The 18,323-nt window shown below is 38.1% G+C and overlaps 1 protein-coding gene across 2 annotated transcripts; it reads left to right on the top strand.

Moving 5' to 3' along the window:
• The first annotated feature begins 9,854 nt into the window (after positions 1-9,854).
• LOC128555499 (uncharacterized) lies at positions 9,855-16,300 on the top strand. Of its 2 annotated transcripts, none has more exons than XM_053537891.1 (2): positions 9,855-9,989; positions 12,908-16,300. In XM_053537891.1, exon 2 carries the CDS (start codon positions 12,956-12,958, stop codon positions 14,987-14,989), a length of 2,034 nt encoding a protein of 677 aa, XP_053393866.1. In that variant the 5' UTR covers positions 9,855-9,989; positions 12,908-12,955; the 3' UTR covers positions 14,990-16,300. The 2 variants fall into 2 exon arrangements, with proteins under 2 accessions (XP_053393866.1, XP_053393865.1); XM_053537890.1 differs by having other exon boundaries at positions 9,950-10,079.
• The last annotated feature ends 2,023 nt before the right edge of the window (positions 16,301-18,323 follow it).

Raw genomic sequence — 18,323 nt, 5'->3', positions numbered from 1 at the left:
ACAGGATTTTCCCGTGTTTTTGTCGGTGTTGGAAAAAACCTTCTTGCATACCAGACAGGTTTGCCGGTGCTGGAAAAACTCGTCATACACTTCGGGGTAAGTTCACATCGAAGCTCTAGGGTAGAGTAGAGACTGACACTGTACTCGATAACCCACTTGAACGGTATAAGTAAGTACACCATCGTATCTTCCCTGCTGAAGACCTGAACTCCGCAAACTCCATGGCGAGGTAGGGTTTACTGGTTCCTTGCTTTTATCACAGCGCTCAGTGTGCAGGGAAAAAAGTCTTACATACTTCCACGGCCCAATTTTTGATTGGTCAGTTACTTTACTGGTGGGGTAAGTATCATTTACACAACAGCCTACCCTTCCCTAGAGCTCCGATGTGAACTTACCCTCGGGGTTTAAGATGACTCACATACTGTAATTTAATATTACTCTCGCCACTTCCTGTCATTATGACAAGTTTCTTTAGATTCTTTTGAAAGGTGGTCACTCACATTTAAGCAACATTTTATCACATTTTTATGTCCCCGAAAGTGGGCATATTAAAGTCGCACCGTCCGTACGTGTGCGTGCGTCCTTCACCTAACCCACCACGCACTGCCAGATAAAATAATTTCGAGGTTCACTGTTCAACATTTATTTGTGGGAAGGCAAATCACCAGGGCATAAAATATGGTTTATGCTTTAGGACCTTAATATGAAAACTGATGGCTAGTTCATTTAGTTTATTCATGTCAGTGTATAGTTACATCAAGTTGTGATACTAAGTACCATGTTACTTGATTATACGCTGGAATGCACGTGTAACATTTAATACATTTAATTTTGATGTTGCCTTTTTTTCCATGTGCTATTGTTAGGTTTAGAATTGACTATAAGTAACTACATATTGTGATTGTATTAAAGCAGAAAGTTAGAATGCTAAAAAAAAACGTCACAGAAGCAGGGTCAGCTTCCGATTGAGATTAAGGACGTCATAGACCTCAAGTTACCTTTGTAATGCAAAATTTTATTTTGTCTTCTGTATCTTCAGACTTGAAGTAGGTGTAAAAAGCTGTAACATGTCTGTGATAGTGTTCATATGTAAAATCATATTTCCATTTTATATTAAAATGGAACAAAATGTGATTGCCCGTATAAAGATATATAGTAAATTTAATTTAAGTTGTATTGCATCGATACTAGTAAGATTTATTTTGTTTTGTGCACTAGTGTCTTACCTTTTACAGATGCCTGTAACCTTAGAAAGAAATAAAAACATTATATAGTTGGCAGTTCGTTTTGTTAACTTCTCTAAATCCTTGCGAATTTGTGTTGTGTCTATATAAACAAGAGGACCATGATGGTCCTGAATCGCCCACCTGTCCCCACATGACCCAGTTTTGAACTGAGTATGACGTCGTTTTTGAGTCGGCTAAAGGCTGAAAGCCTTTTGACGAGTCCTTGCTATCCAACGATTCTCTAATTGGACCGAATAACATGTGAAGGGATGTAGTTCCATTAGATTTCTCAAATTTCAAACAGTTCACTGCATGAATGAAGTTAAGTTGTGTCAATTCCCTTTGCTATGACCAATATACGATGTAATCTGTCATATTTATGACTTGTAATTGTGCAATTCTCGAATGTAACTCATTAAGCATAAATGTGCATTTTAAGAATTGCGCAGGCTTACAAAGCTTGGGTAACATCCAGCGAAAGACAAAAAATAGTTCCAGCAGGGCTCCAGATAAGATGCGTATTAGCGTAAATTACGTATAGAAATAATGCAAATACGCATGTCTAATAATTTCTAAGCGTATAAAAACGTATAAAAAATTACAGAAACGCACACAATGCTTTTTTAAAAACAAAATCTGAATCGTCTGGATGCGTTAGGTAACATAGCCGATCAGCCTTAATTCTCCCACATTGAACGTAAACACGCATCGTATGATTTCTATAAACTTTGCGTGGGTTGAATTTTGCAGTCGGTAAACGGATAAATTATCGGAAGAAGAAGCTGTTACTGGTTTGTTTAGTTACTACTGATATTAAAAATGATTTTAATTCTTATTTTTCGAGAAATAAACAAATCGGCGAAACATTAAATTGTATTTTCTAGTAGTTTTTGAAATCGAAAGTAGATCGTCTATGTTTGGCGAAACGAAACAACTTTTTTATGAAAAGATTTAAATAAGAGGTAATTTAACCGTAAACTTCAATGTCAGATACTGCCAATTGCTGCTAAATGTCTTCGTATCATCACAATTTGTAAAATATATTGTTCAAACTGGAGAAAAGTGTAATCGTATCCGGATATAATATTTTGGGTAAATATCGAGCTGTGTTATGAAATTTTAAGAAAAAAACTAAAAACAAACTGAAACTGGTAGACTATACTGTCAGTACATCAATCATTAGCCGACTCAGGCCATTCAGGCCTTTGATTTTCTATTATTTGACACAGTGACCCAGTTTTTGAGCTCATGTGACCCAGTTTTGAACCTGACCTAGATATCATCAAGACAAAATTCTGACCAATTTTCATGAAGATCCATTGAAAAATATGGCCTCTAAAGAGGTCATAAGGTTTTTTATTATGTGACCTTCTGACCTAGTTATTGATGACACGCGACCCAATTTCGAACTTGACCTAGATATCATCAAGGTGAACATTTTGACCAATTTTTCATGAAGATCCATTCAAAGGTATGGCCTCTAGAGAGGTCACAATGTTTTTATATTTTTAGACCTACTGACCTAGTTTTTGACCGCAGTTAACCCAGTTTCGAACTTGACCTTGATATTATCAAGATGAACATTCAATCCAACTTTCATACAGATCCAATGAAAAGTATGGCTTCTAGAGAGGTCACAAGTTTTTTTTTATTATTTGATCTACTGCCCTAGTTACTGACGACACATAACCCAGTTTCGAACTTGACTTAGATATCATCCAGGTGAACATTCTGACTAATTTTCATGAAGATCTATTCAAAGGTATGGCCTCTAGAGAGGTCACAAGGTTTTTCTATTTTTAGACCTACTGACCTAGTTTTTGACCAGTTGACCCAGTTTCGAACTTGACTTAGATATCATCAAGATAAACATTCAAATAAACTTCCATACAGATCCCATGAAAAACACGGCCTCTGGAGAGGTCACAAGGTTTTTGTATTACTTGACTTACTGACCTAGTTAATAATGGCATGTGACCCAGTTTCAAACTTGACCTAGATTTCATCAAGGTAAACATTCTGACCAATTTTCATAAGATCATTTACAAGTATGGCTTCTAGAGAGGTCACAATGTTTTTCTATTTTTAGACCTACTGACCTAGTTTTTGACCGCAGTTGACCCAGTTTCAAACCTGACCTAGATATCATCAAGATGAACATTCAGACCAACTTCCATACAGATCCCGTGAAAACTATTTTTTTATTATTTGACCTACTGACCTAGTTTTTGATGGCACATGACCCAGTTTCAAACTTGAGCTAGATATCATCCAGGTGAACATTCTGACCAACTTTCATGATCCATTGAAAAGTATGGCCTCTAGAGAGGTCACAAGGTTTTTCTATTTTTTGACCTTCTGACCTAGTTTTGGACCGCACGTGACCCAGTTTCAAACTTGAATCAAGTTGAACATTCTGACCAACTTCCATAAAGATCCCATGAAAAATGTGACCTCTAGAGTGGTCATAAGCAAAAGTTTACGCACGGACGGACGACGGACGCTGCGCGATCACAAAAGCTCACCTTGTGTCACAAAGTGACATGTGATCTTAAAAGTATTTTACCTAGAGTCATGAAATAAGAAACAGAGTTTTAGCTGGTGAAATTCCAAATAAACAAGAGCAGTCTCCATAGGATGACACATGCCCCCGATGGCACTTTGAATGAGTAGTTATGGCCGATGTTAGAGTTTAGGACCTTTGACCTACGGAGCTGGGTCTTGCGCGCAACACGTCGTCTTACTGTTTCACACATTCATGCGTAGTTATTTTAAAATCCATGCATGAATGACAATGATATGGACCGGACACGCCCATCAATGCACTATCATGAAAAATGACCTTTAATGTCTAAGTGTGACCTTGACCTTTGAGCTACGGACCTGGGTCTTGCGTGCGACATGTCGTCTTACTGTGGTATACATTCATGCCAAGTTATTTGAAAATCCATCCATCGATGACAAAGATATGGACCGGACACGCCCATCAATGCACTATCCTTTAACGTCTAAGTGTGACCTTGACCTTTGAGCTACGGACCTGGGTCTTGCGCGCGACACGTCATCTTACTGTGGTACACATTTATGCCAAGTTATTTGAAAATCCATCCATGGATGACAAAGATATGGACCGGACACGCCCATCAATGCAGTATCCTTTAATGTCTAAGTGTGACCTTGACCTTTGAGCTACGGGCCTGGGTCTTGCGCGCGACACGTCGTCTTACTGTGGTACACATTCATGCCAAGTTATTTGAAAATCCATCCATCGATGACAAAGATATGGACCGGACACGAAAATTGCGGACAGACTGACAGACCGACAGACAGACTGACAGACCGACAGACCGACAGACGGTTCAAAAACTATATGCCTCCCTTCGGGGGCATAAAAAGTTGTATATAGATGTTAAAAGATTCCAACAGTATATGGTGAAATATCAGTGAGATAATTTGTTCGGTATGACTGTCACCAACGATAACTGGAAAAAAAACATGAATTAACAACCTGTTGGAAACTAACATCTGTCTCGTTTATCGTTAAAAAATATCCAAATTACCCACAATTCTAAGGTCCCATACAGCTTGTCTCGAGTCCCCATAGCGATTACTTTCCTAATGGTACATTAAAAGTAGGGAAAGATAACCGCTGTAAGGAACGAAATGAATTAGAACCACTTGATCGTAATAGACTACTGAATTGGTCTGAATACTTGGTTTTGCTGAACCTGCGATTCCAGCAGGTACAAAAGTTTTGATTTCATACATCGTATTCTTATTTTGATGTAAATACTAAATAAGACGTGAAACCAAATTTTGTGGATGTGAATGATAGCCACTTTTTAGGCAAAATTGCTATAAATTAGATGTGAAACGGACATCAGTGCTGTTAAATCGCAACCTAAAATCGCGCCCTAATATCGTTTCAATAACGGTAAATAACACGGGAAATGTAATCAGTGATACTCTGTACATAAATTCGTTACAAAAGTCGTCCGAGACCGTTTTCATTCGTGTGACCGATATCTCTAGCTGAGTAATGGTGATAACACCACAGTATGGGAAAAAGTAAATGATTAAAAGGATTTTTATACAAGGGATACAATACAGAGATGCACATTTGCTTTTTATAAAAATATAACGAAACTCTATATGACACTGAGTCCAATCTGAATTGTTTGTCTGATACAGATGCTTTATTTTCTTGTTTCTAAAATTTCTTCACAGCATCAGTAGATGGATTCCCAAGCTCACGTCCTGACATCTCTTGACGTGAAACTGTGTCCAAGGAGTCAAAACTTAATGAAGAGTCTATCGCCTAGACTATAACCAAGTTATGCAAACGATTTTGTCGGGAATTCAAGGACAGGCTTATTTTGGTCCATTCATCATTGCTGACTTCTCCAGTTGGCAAAATATACTCGGGAACTACTAATGCCTAGTTCACATTTGGCCTGCGATGCGCCCGTAGACCGCCCGTATCCTCCTTTCTGTGCAACCCCGCGCGGAGGCAGGAAGTAACAGTGCGATTTTCGCTTCACAGCCTCTACGATTTTTCAAGCTTAAACTTATACGAGAAGCGTTAGCCCGTAGACATGTCGCAAATGGCATGGCACAATTTCCGCACGGGCATTGTTAATGGGCCGCGCGCTGATCGTGAACCTACGCACGACGCATTGTTTTCCGTGGACATGGTGCCCAAAAGAAATCGTACGGAGATTGTAGACTTGTCGGACATTCTAACTGCTCCCGCACAGCTGTCATAAGGTTGCCGCTCGCTCGCCTTGATATGGGCAACACATTTTTCAGATGGTTATATATAATGGCCATCTCCAGCATGTTTTCATTATTCGTCTCTTCAGAGAAATGACACTACTAAGTCTCAGAGCGGCATATCTTCTGTTGCAGTTGAGGCAAGTAAGAGAAGAGCAGGCAATGATTGCTGTACCGTCACTGTATCTTCTCTGCGCAGCCTTTGCACGTAAGACGTACGGGCGTCGTACGGTTTCCGTGCACTGTAAATGTAAGTGTTAAGGAACTGAACACGTTTTGAACGCCAATTTGCAACAGATATTGAACGCGTCTTTGCGTTCAAAATCCTAATACTAGTGTTCAAATTTTTAACACTAGCTGCTCAAAGAAAGAACGCCCGATGAATAGCCAGCTGTTCTGTTGTGGAACACCTTATGAACAGCCAGGTGTTCTTTTTTAACACCAGACATGTTCTAATTTTTAATGTTAGTGTTCAGATTGGTAACACCTACAGTTCCATAAATGAACAGTCTGTGAACACCCAGGTGTTCTTTTGTTTAACTCCGGACGTGTTCAGTTCCAATGCAACAGATATTGAACGCCTAGAACATGTTCAAAGACATGGACGTTAAGAATATGAGCATTAGTTGAACATACTGCATTCAGTTTTGAACACTGTATAAGAGACATGTTTTTCTAAAGGATATTTGTTATACATAATAATATTTACTGCTGAAAAAAAACAACTTTATTTCAAAAAACATTTTGAAGAAAACTACCAACATCATGTGCAACTACTTAATCTGACTATTTTACAAGCTTTTGATGTACATGTTTAGTGTTCTTTAGTTGTATTTTAAACATACCTGAAAAAAAACTGTCATAAAAACATCAAAGAAGATATTATGCTTTGAACATAATTTCCTGTAAAAGTGTTCCCTGTCCTAAAAATGTTAGAAACTGTGTAAAAAATTACCATAATGAAAAAAATATTGACAGAATTTTGTACTCTTGCAAACAGACGATGGTCATAATCCAAGTTTCAAAGATAAAATGGTACTTAAGAAAAATTCAGGATATTTTTTTAACAAAAAGACACTGGCACATGACTATGACTTTTTCCCAAAGCAAATAAATCAGGTAAGGTTGGAAATACTAGATACAAAATTATTTCATCAGTGGCACAAAACCAACATTTCGACCAGACATAAACTTGACAGACTTATAAAATAATATAGAAAGATATACTACTATTTTATTCTTGCATACAGCTCAGAACATAAGAAAGTACACATTTATTTATGAATTACTGTAATATGCAATAATATATATATACAATTTGTAAAATGTTAAAAACCTGCTCAGTCCCACTTGCATTTAGAAAATACCAACATGTCTGCTCAGAACTAATAGTAACATTTTGAGAATGTCAGTCAACTTGTTCAGTAACAATAAGTCCATTTTGTAAAATATGTCCATGATCAGTACCAAAAAACACTATTTTGAAAAACCCAGTAATATTATTTAAAAAATAACAATCTTTCTGCTCAGAAGAGACCAGTGGTATTAGCATTACTGAAAACTATTCTCTATCTTGAACTGCTGCATTTGATTTCAGCAAAAATACAAACCAGAATGATATTTCAGAAGAAGGAGTGACTGCTAATGTTATTATCCTCCCAATACCTTAACCATGTCATTTATTTAAATACTGTTCTATACTTCTCACAGAAAAAAAAATGATTTTCTAACTTTCATTTGTATACTGTTCTTCAAATACAAATTGCTGCAAGAATCCTAAAGACATTGCTTAAGAATGATATTCAATGTCGAAAACACAGAATGTTGCAAATAACTGAACTGCATACTCTCCCTATTGCACCTAGTGGCAGTACAATTTCCTACTAAATAGGCTGTCTCTGCTTTGTCATTTCTGGTAAATATCACTAATTTTGGAGGTGTTTTCTTTTACCTCCAATATGATCTCAAAGCCCTGTTCTTTAACAACCTGGCAAAAGAAAAATGGATTTCATTATGTAAACAGCAATCTCTCAATATTGGAGCATTAATAAAACTATTTGCTGTTTTAAAATAGGTACAGAGATGGATATTTGAATGTTGTATAAATCTATTAAATGCGAAATAATGCTTTACACTGACGCCTGAATTCCATATCGGGAGCGCGACGTAATTTAGTGTGTGTTGTTGCACTATTTGTTTTCTATTTAGTTCAGTATTGTCAATCCTATTTAGGCTTTTGAACCTATTTATGATATTTACATAAATATATGCGTGTAGATGCGTATGTAATAAAAAGGTTATTATCTTTGAATTGGGAAATATGCACTCGTTCTTCAGCGGAAGAGCATTGCGCTCTCAAAGTCGCGCAATATTTCCGCTCGAGAACTCGTGCTTATTTCCCGATATAAAGCTAATAACCTATAAATATTTACTGATGATCACAGGAAGTTTGATGCTTACGGCAGGTCACTATACTTAGTGTAGCAGATCGTACATCGCCCTGTCATCATCTGTAAGTCTGGTCAATGAGTTCTTGTATTTTATATGTCATATAATTTTCAAAATTCTTCAGCCATGCTAGCATATCAATAGGTGGTGACCCGCAATTATAGAACTCTATCTGGAACTAAAATCGACTATTTCACCTAGAGTTCATAAATATGCACATGAAGAACAATTTAAATAGTTGTATTTTCAACTATCACATTGTTTTGTAGCAGTGACGGAATCATAACGTATGTATTGGCGTGTCTCTTCACAAGATTAACGACAAACTCATCGTCGCTTAGCAGTACAATTTGTTGTTTAACGCTAAGAAATATTCTGGAAGGCTACGATCTTTTGACTGAATGTGTTCCGAGAGCGTTTCTTGTAGCTCACTCACATTACATACTGATTCAAATGTTGTCACTGACTTCCGAACAGAGCAGAACAAATGTAGTACCAATGTCCTATAAATGGAAAGGCAAAACCGACCTTCACCACATGTTAATCAAATATATGCTGTCATTACTTGTTTTCAGACTTAGTTTAAGCAAATTTTATTTCAAACAAATTGGCCTGATTACAACAGAGATATTTACAATAACAAAGATGCAATCATTTTTTTGAAAAGGGATACGAGAATTATCACACAGGATGTCGTATGGTCTTGAACATGCTTTTGATTTGTTTGTTTGTTTGTTTTGGGTTTAACACCGTTTATCAACAACATTTCAGCCATGTAATGGCGGGAAGTTAACCTAACCTGTGTTCCTGGATTCTGTACCAGTACAAACCTGTTCTCCACAAGTAACTGCCAACTTCCCCACATGAATTATCAGAGGTGGGGGACGAATGATTTCAGACAAAATATATTTTATCAAATCGGCACGGAGAACATACGCCCCCCGGGGATCGAACTCGCGACCACACGATCCAAACCAACGCTCTCCCTACTGAGCTACTGAACATGCTTTTCACGAAGATTTTTTATGTATATAATTTTCTGTTTGCATATTCATGAATACTAAAGAGAATAACACAAAATGACAAAAGTTTGTTTCTTTTATCATCGTTTATGTTTTGAACCAATTTTAATGTATCAAACAGTTCTGATCTGGTTTGTTTAAAATGGCATTTTGATATAATGATGGTAAAATATTTACTCGACATTAGATATGTTTAGTTAATGTCGCATATTATGAAACAATGGTAATATCAGATACTACTACTTTATCATCGAAAATGATTCATAATGTAATCAATTAGTGCGCCGATAAATCATATTCTAGTTTCATAACTTGGAGTTAAAAATAGCGCCAAGTCAAGATCGAACTTCCTGATTTCACAATATCGTTCAAAGTATATAGATATCCTTAGTATATGTAATATAACATTTGTATGTAAATGTGTCCTTTTTCAAAAGACGTACTGAATATCAATTATTATTAATAAGAAGGCTATTGATCATAATAACAAAGACGAATTCAAAAGCAAAATGGATTTCGGGTATGTGGTTTGTTGTCTACTGGAATGTTTTGACGTGAACCGTGTATATAATTACCAATTAATGTGATCTTTAAAATTTAAATGGCGCAGGTAATTGATTTAGCTATTTTAAATCTCTAAATATCATATTTCTACACGAAATGGTTAGCACCCATACATATATGTATTTACACGTTCACATTTTATCTAAAAATATATAAACGCCATATTTCAAACAACTGAAGTTTAGTTTAAAAGTTTGTTTATAAATTGTTTCCAAACTGACAGAAGGATCACACTCCAAACTATTATAACAAAACGAATCGTTCTTCCAGTGTATATGTATACATATTTTAAATAATGTCAATAAAGTTGTTTTATTGCAAGTGTTTATACTGTAGTAGTGAAATTGACATGTACAAATCAAGGTATAAACATATAATTTTTTTAATACCCCGCCACGAGTGGTGGGGGTTATAGGAATGGTCTCCTTCCGTCTTTCCATCCTTCCGTAACATTTTGTGTCTGCTCTGTATCTCCCAATCTGACTAAAGTACTTGATATTCTAAACGAAGATCTGAGAACGACCCATTCACATTCGTCTTCTGTATATTTTGGATTTCCATTATTGCTATTTTTATGTTATCCAATCAGACGACTTGTTCGATTGTCAAAGGATAAGAAAAATATGCGGTTATTCCAGGACTCGAACCCGGGACCCCTCGCTTACAAAGCAAGTGGTCTACCGACTAAGCAAACCGGCTATCTGATACATTACGACATAAGAATTGTAAATATCAAAAGTCAATGCTACATGTAGATTTGCAAGATGTTGTAAGCTAGGCTCTGATTGGCTAGCGAAAGAGCCGTCAGAACCAGGCAATGAATAGGTCGTTTTCAGATCCTATGCGTAGCGTAATATAGGAGATGTACTTAAGTCAGATTGCTGTATCTCCTAAACCACTTGAAGGATAATCATGAAACTTGAGTTAAATGATATTCTCATCAAGACGATGTGCAGAATCTATGAGTCAGCCATGTCGGCTCAAGGTCAAGGTCAAACCTCAAGGTCAAAGGTTTGAGCCTTCCATTTCGTGTCCGCTCTGTATCTCCTTAACCCCTTGAAGGATTTTTATCAAAACTTTGGTCAAATAATCACCTCATCAAGGCGATGTGCAGAACTCATGAGTCAGCAATGTTGGCTCAAGGTTAAGGTCACAACTCCGGGTCAAAGATTTGAGTCTTTCATTTTGTCTGGGTCAAATGATCACTTATCCAAGACGATGTGCAGTTCATGAGTCAGCCATGCCGGCTAAATTTCAAGGTCACAACTTGGGGTGAAAGGTCTGAGCCTTCCATTTTGTGTCCACTCCGTATCTCCTAAACCCCTTGAACGATTTTCATCAAACTTTGGTCAAATGATCACCCCATCAAGAACTCATGAGTCAGCCGTTTCATTTAAGGTCAAGGCTACAACTCAAGGTCAAAGGTTTGAGCTATGTATCTCCTAAACCCCTTAAAGGATTTTCATGAAATTTGGGTCAAAAGATCACCTCATCAAGACGATGTGCGGAATTTATGGGTCTGTTTGGGTCAGCCATGTCAGTTCAAGGTCAAGGTCACAGCTCAAGGTCAAAGGTTTACCCTTTCACTATCCATAACAGTGGCGGGAGATTTAGCTGTCTTTCAGACTGCCTTGTTCTTATTTAATCCCCCGCCGTGGCGGAGGGATTATAGGAATGGTCTGTGTCCGTCCTTCCGTCCGGAACAAAATCGTGTCCGGTCCATATCTCCTAAACCCCTTGAAGGATTTTCATGAAACTTTGGTCAAATGATCACCTCATGAAGACGATGTGCAGAACCCATGAGTCAGCCTTGTCGGTTCAAGGTCAAGGTCACAACTCAAGGTCAAAGGTTTGAGTCTACCATTTTGTGTCAGCTCTATATCTCCTAAACCCCTGTAAGGAATTTTATAAAACTAGGGTCAAATGATCACCTCATCAAGACGATGTGCAGAACCCATGAGTCAGCCATACCGGCTCAAGGTCAAGGTCACAACTCAAGGTCAAAGGTTTGAGCCTTCCATTTTGTGTCCGCTCTATATCTCTTAAACCCCTTGAAGGAATTTTATAAAACTTGGGTCAAATGATCACCTCATCAAGACGATGTGCAGAACCCATGAGTCAGTCATGCCGGCTCAAGGTCAAGGTCACAACTTAGGGTCAAATGTTTGAGCCTTCCATATTGTGTCCGCTCTATATCTCCTAAACCCCTTGAAGGATTTTCATCAAACTTGGGTCAAACGATCACCTCATCAAGGCGATGTGCAGAACTTATGAGTCAGCCATGTCGGCTTAAGGTCAAGGTCACAACTGAAGGTCAAAGGTTTGAGCCTTCCATTTCGTGTCCGCTCTATATATCCTAAACCCCTTGAAGGAATTTTATAAAACTTGGGTCAAATGATTACCTCATCAGAACGATGTGCAGAAATTATGAGTCAACCATGCCAGCTCAAGGTCAAGGTCACAACTAAGTGTCGAAGGTTTGAGCCTTCCATTTGGTGTCCACTCTGTATCTCCTTAACCCCTTGAAGGATTTTCATCAAACTTGGGTCAAATGATCACCTCATCAAGAACTCATGAGTCAGCCATGTCAACTCAAGGTCAAGGTCAAAACTGAAGGTCAAAGGTTTCAGCTCTGTATCTCCTAAACCCCTTGAAGTTTCATGAAACTTTGGTCAAATGATCACCTCAAGACTTTGTGCAGAATTCATGAGTCAGCCATGTCAGTTCAAGATAAAGGTCACAGCTAAAATCAAAGGTTTACCCTTTCACTATCCATAGCAGTGGCGGGGGATTTAGCTGTCTTTCAGACTGCCTTGTTTCATTTAAAATGCTAGTCTTGAATTAATATTTACATATTGTTTATTTTATATTCAGGTAGCTTTTTATGAGCAGAAGAGAACATTCCAAACAATTAGTTCAAAAATGGAAGATAAGGTGGTAAATGACAAACTGTATAAAGTACTTCTTGATGTTGTCGGTACAGAGAAAGACATTCGTTCCAGACAAGAAATATTTAAATATATGGGCATGATTAATAGTTTCGGTGATAGAGATTCTATTTCAATATCTGGAGGAAGTCTTTCAGAAGGTTTTGACCTGAAAGGTAGTGACGAAGATATTATGCTTGTCCTCAAGAATGTAGACGTACTTCCCATAGACGAGAAAGCGACACTCGATAAAGATACTCTCAGAGTAAACATGCAAGAAGATGAACTGCGACCCGGGTACGCAAGCCTGTTTCTGTCTGAAGACCAGGAAAGCTTTGTTAATAACGAAGAAAATTCAAGAAGGACGGAAATACTTAATATAAAACGATCTCTTCAGAAGTCTGGTGGGAAATGTATAGTAGCAAGCGCAAGATTTAGGGGCCAGTTCATAATACCTGGTAACACAAGCCATGGTCCGTGTATTAGTGATGGAGTATTTGATTTCGCCATAAGTTTACACGGATCCTTATGGCCGCGGATTGCAAAACAGAGAGTTACCACATGTACTAGTAAACGATGGCTTTCTGACAAATTAGTGAACGAACTCCTAACAGATGGTTGCATGTATGTACCTGTTGGACCAAGACATTATTATTCCGGAACATTATGGAGAATGTCGTTTGCCATAGCAGAAAAGCGCCTAATTTTGTCAATGCGACATATCCATTGGCTGTGTTATGGTCTATTAAAAGTAGTGTTTAAAGAGGGTCTTGGTAAAACACTTACGGACAAGGATATCATATGTTCTTATTATCTAAAGACATGCCTTTTCTGGTTGACTGAAGAAACAGATAACGATGAGAAGATCTGGAACAAGGACAATCTATTTACTTGCTACATGATGTGCCTTGACCAGCTAATCAAATGGGTAGAGACGTGTAATTGTCCAAACTATATGATACCTGATAACAATATGTTCAAAGGAAAGGTACATGAAAATAACAAGCCGGACATTTTGAAAACTCTCGTTCAATTGAAATGCTCTGGATATAAAGGATTATACCTTTGCGAATCTTTACGCCCATACATGGAAACTGACACATCAATGACAGCAGCAGACCGTGAAGCTAAGCTAGACTTTCTGTGTTTCAGAGTATTACACGTTTATCCGTTCGACGACATGGATCTTCTGATATCTGCACTGGAAAGAATGGAAAATGAATATGACAAGCAAGTACAACCTTTTGCAAAAGGAGTAATTGGCACTCTGGTATCTTGTCTCCACCAAGAGCTAGCGCAGATGATACATGTCTCTGAAGATGAAGATGGTGCACAGCGTAAAGAATTACGACGGCTGCAAAAAGAACATTTACGGAAAGGGTGCAGATCAGACCGACTGTGTGGTCTTATTCTACTAGCATCTTTTCATTGTACAGCTAGAAACTACTACACGGCCCTTGAAATATTGAATACTGTCTGCCGCAAAATGATGCCTGATGCCGGTCTGTTGCTTCGGCGAAATCCGTCTTACACGCAAGAAGAGATACGTGTGTACACTGAAAAGTTCTGTGGACGTGGTGCGAGTTTAGAAAATAAATTTAATGCTGCTTGTGTAAGGAAATTGGTACTTCTTGACAATTCTTCAATTGTGCCTGAGGAATTTCAGCCAGAAGTGTTCAACTATCGTCCGCTGAATATGATTTCTCCTACAGTGTATGCATATTCTTTGAAGTTTGTATGCTGTCACCATTCTAATGATGAAAAGAAAGCACTGGAAACACTGGCAATTCTGGATCACATTATTGAAACACGGTTCCTCATCTCATCTGTCGGGGCCATTTACTCCACTGACTGCACAGTTGTCGCTGCGTGTTATGAGGCGCAAGGAAATTACGATACCGCTAGAAAGTATTACACAACAGCTTTAAACTGTGATCAAGTTTGTAGAAGTACGAAATACCGCCTGCAGCGCCTTGAAAAACGTCTCGTCAGCCGCCTTCCTAAACACGAACATTACAATGATGCTTAGTCTTGTAAAACGACTTGTCAGCCGCCCTCCTAAACACGGACATTACAATGATGCTTTGTCTTGTAAAACGACTCGTCAGCCGCCCTCCTAAACACGAACATTACAATGATGCTTAGTCTTGTAAAACGATCGACTCGTCAGCCGCCCTCCTAAACAAGAATATTACAATGATGCTTAGTCTTGTAAAACGACTCGTCAGCCGTCCTCCTAAACACGAACATTACAATGATGCTTAGTCTTGAAAAACGACTCGTCAGCCGCCCTCCTAAACACGAACTTAACAATGATGCTTAGTCTTGAAAAACGACTCGTCAGCCGTCCTCCTAAACAAGAACATTACAATGATGCTTAGCCTTGTAAAACGATCGACTCGTCAGCCGCCCTCCTAAACAAGAACATTACAATGATGCTTAGTCTTGTAAAACGATCGACTCGTCAGCCGCCCTCCTAAACAAGAACATTACAATGATGCTTAGTCTTGTAAAACGACTCGTCAGCCGCCCTCCTAAACACGAACATTACAATGATGCTTAGTCTTGAAAAACGACTCGTCAGCCGCCCTCCTAAACACGAACTTTACAATGATGCTTAGTCTTGAAAAACGACTCGTCAGCCGCCCTCCTAAACACGAACATTACAATGATGCTTAGTCTTGTAAAACGATCGACTCGTCAGCCGCCCTCCTAAACAAGAACATTACAATGATGCTTAGTCTTGTAAAACGACTCGTCAGCCGCCCTCCTAAACACGAACTTTACAATGATGCTTAGTCTTGAAAAACGACTCGTCAGCCGCCTTCCTAAACACGAACATTACAATGATGCTTAGTCTTGTAAAACGATCGACTCGTCAGCCGCTCTCCTAAACAAGAACATTACAATGATGCTTAGTCTTGTAAAACGACTCGTCAGCCGCCCTCCTAAACACGAACATTACAATGATGCTTAGTCTTGTAAAACGACTCGTCAGCCGTCCTCCTAAACAAGAACATTACAATGATGCTTAGTCTTGTAAAACGACTCGTCAGCCGCCCTCCTAAACACGGACATTACAATGATGCTTAGTCTTGAAAAACGACTCGTCAGCCTTACTGCAGAGACTACTTAGTTTAATTAAAAATGAATGTACATGAACTCATATGAAATAAAGAAGGACAATACTAAGACCTCACAGAAACCTAGCTTGTTTAAAGTGAAGTCGTTCATTAGGGTTACGTAATTGCGTAGCTATTTTCATTTGGTTTGTTCAATTTGGCAGTTGTAAATCAAAGTATGTTTATAAGTTTTATGAAAAAGAGCTTTGTATAACCTATTAACAGTTTTCTGGTCACTTTCTGTCAAACCTCTATCATAAAATCCACGCTTTTCCTGCAAAACATATGAAAATATTGATACCATTACCGTCTGCAGAATTTCGAGGGATTGGTTAATGCCCGAAAGGTTTTTTAATAGCACGTGAGCGCGAGAATCCCTCTGTTATCAAACACCCTGGAAAAGTAAGAACAACAATTTCATGCATACACGGAGGGGTAAAGTAATGTTTAGAAGTATTTTAAGAATATTTGTATGAATAATCTCCCTTACATGAATTCTTATTCGTAGATAACATTTCCACTACTATCGAAATGATATAGCACAATGGTGTTACTGTCACATATTAAAAACGGGGAGAACAGCTGTAGGCGGCCGGGTAGCTCAGCTGGTAGAGCGTCGGAACAGTATTCCGAGAGCCTGGCCCAGCCAGCATGATATATCGGCCCGATATAATAGTTATAATGTCGGAATGTCGGCAAAATGTGCCGATGTATGGCCGACATCGGGCCGTTGTGAGTGAGTGAGTGAGTTAGGTTTTACGGCGAATCGACACAAAATGATCATATATCGCCGAGATCAGACCGTTGAACTGCCGCAAAATATTGAAATCGGTAGATCGACATCAATCAGTGTAACTATTCCGTAAGTCAGATTGACATCGGGCCGATACTGGATTCTCTAATATAACTATATTTATTTTTCAAAATGTTATTGATAAACGTGAAAAAGTAATCTAATATTTTATGTGTGCTAATTTATTAAGCAAATATGATGTATGCCAGCATTAATCAAACTAGGTTCCAAACAAAATTTGTAGACGGTATTTATCAAAAGTTTATATGTAACAAAGGGAGGTTATAATTAAGATGCATTTTTATTTTATGTAGAATGCCGCCGTAAAAATATTTATATTTACAAAAAAAAATAAAATATAAATATGTTTAAAATTCTAATTGAACAATTTTAATAGTGTTAAGAATATACAGAAAACTTACGTAACTGTATAAAACATGTAGTATATAGTTGTGAAAAATATTATATCAATAGAATCAAATAACCATTATACACATGTTGCGATACACATCTGTTCTCAAGTAAATTACTCTGAGAATTTATAAAGTGTATATTTGAAGAAAACCTTGAAGAAGCACTGCGTGTCACACTATTTCGCGACAACGATATGATCTGCCAATATCGAGCCGATATCATTTTGATGTTGGCCTAATATCGTTTGCCAATGTCGGACCGATGTCATTATGATGTTGGCCCGATATAGTCTGCCGACGTCGGACCGACATCATTCCTATTTGCAGCCGATATTGAAGCCGATATCGGCCGTTTTAGACAACGACGTCGGTTTGATATCGGGCCGATATAGAATGCTGGCTGGGGGGTTCCCCGGCCGCCTCATACCAAAGACGTAAAGAAAATGGTACTATAGTCTGTTCCACCTAAATTTGGACCTCAGCTTTGGACTGATATGAAGAAATGGAACGGGATGAAAGAACATAAAACATGTTTTTGAGAATTAAGAAAAGTCACCCTCGGGAATTTCAAGGATTTTTGCAACAATCATCTGGTTTTCCCGTGCGACTGAATTTCATTTTCTTTATGGAAAATCACTGTTGTTTATTTCTGGTCGCCATTGCCAAATATTCTCTACTGGTTAGCGTCCTACAACCGGACACTTTTGGAGTATTTTTCACGATAACTCGGGAAATACATATATCTAGTGGTTGAAATTTCACGTGAACAAAGCTAGGTTCTCCTCCTAACTAAAGAGCTAATTTGTTTACTTCTAAAATTAGGTCAAGTACTTTTTCGAGGCCCGCACAAAGGGCCACCGAATCACGTTATTTTATGGTCTTTGTACGAATTACCACTTGAATCTATAAGTTTGATAGTATCTCTCCCAACCAAATCTTTTAAAATTTCACTTTTCGAAGTGAATATTTTGATATGAAAATGTGGTTTAGGGTGTGTCATGCACTAAATTATCAAAGCTTGTATTTCCTCGATAT

The sequence above is a fragment of the Mercenaria mercenaria genome, chromosome 3 (genome assembly GCF_021730395.1).
Source record: "Mercenaria mercenaria strain notata chromosome 3, MADL_Memer_1, whole genome shotgun sequence".
NCBI lineage: Eukaryota > Metazoa > Mollusca > Bivalvia > Venerida > Veneridae > Mercenaria > Mercenaria mercenaria.
The sequence above is the reverse complement of the archived record's forward strand: the minus strand, read 5'-3'. Positions and strand labels throughout refer to the sequence as shown.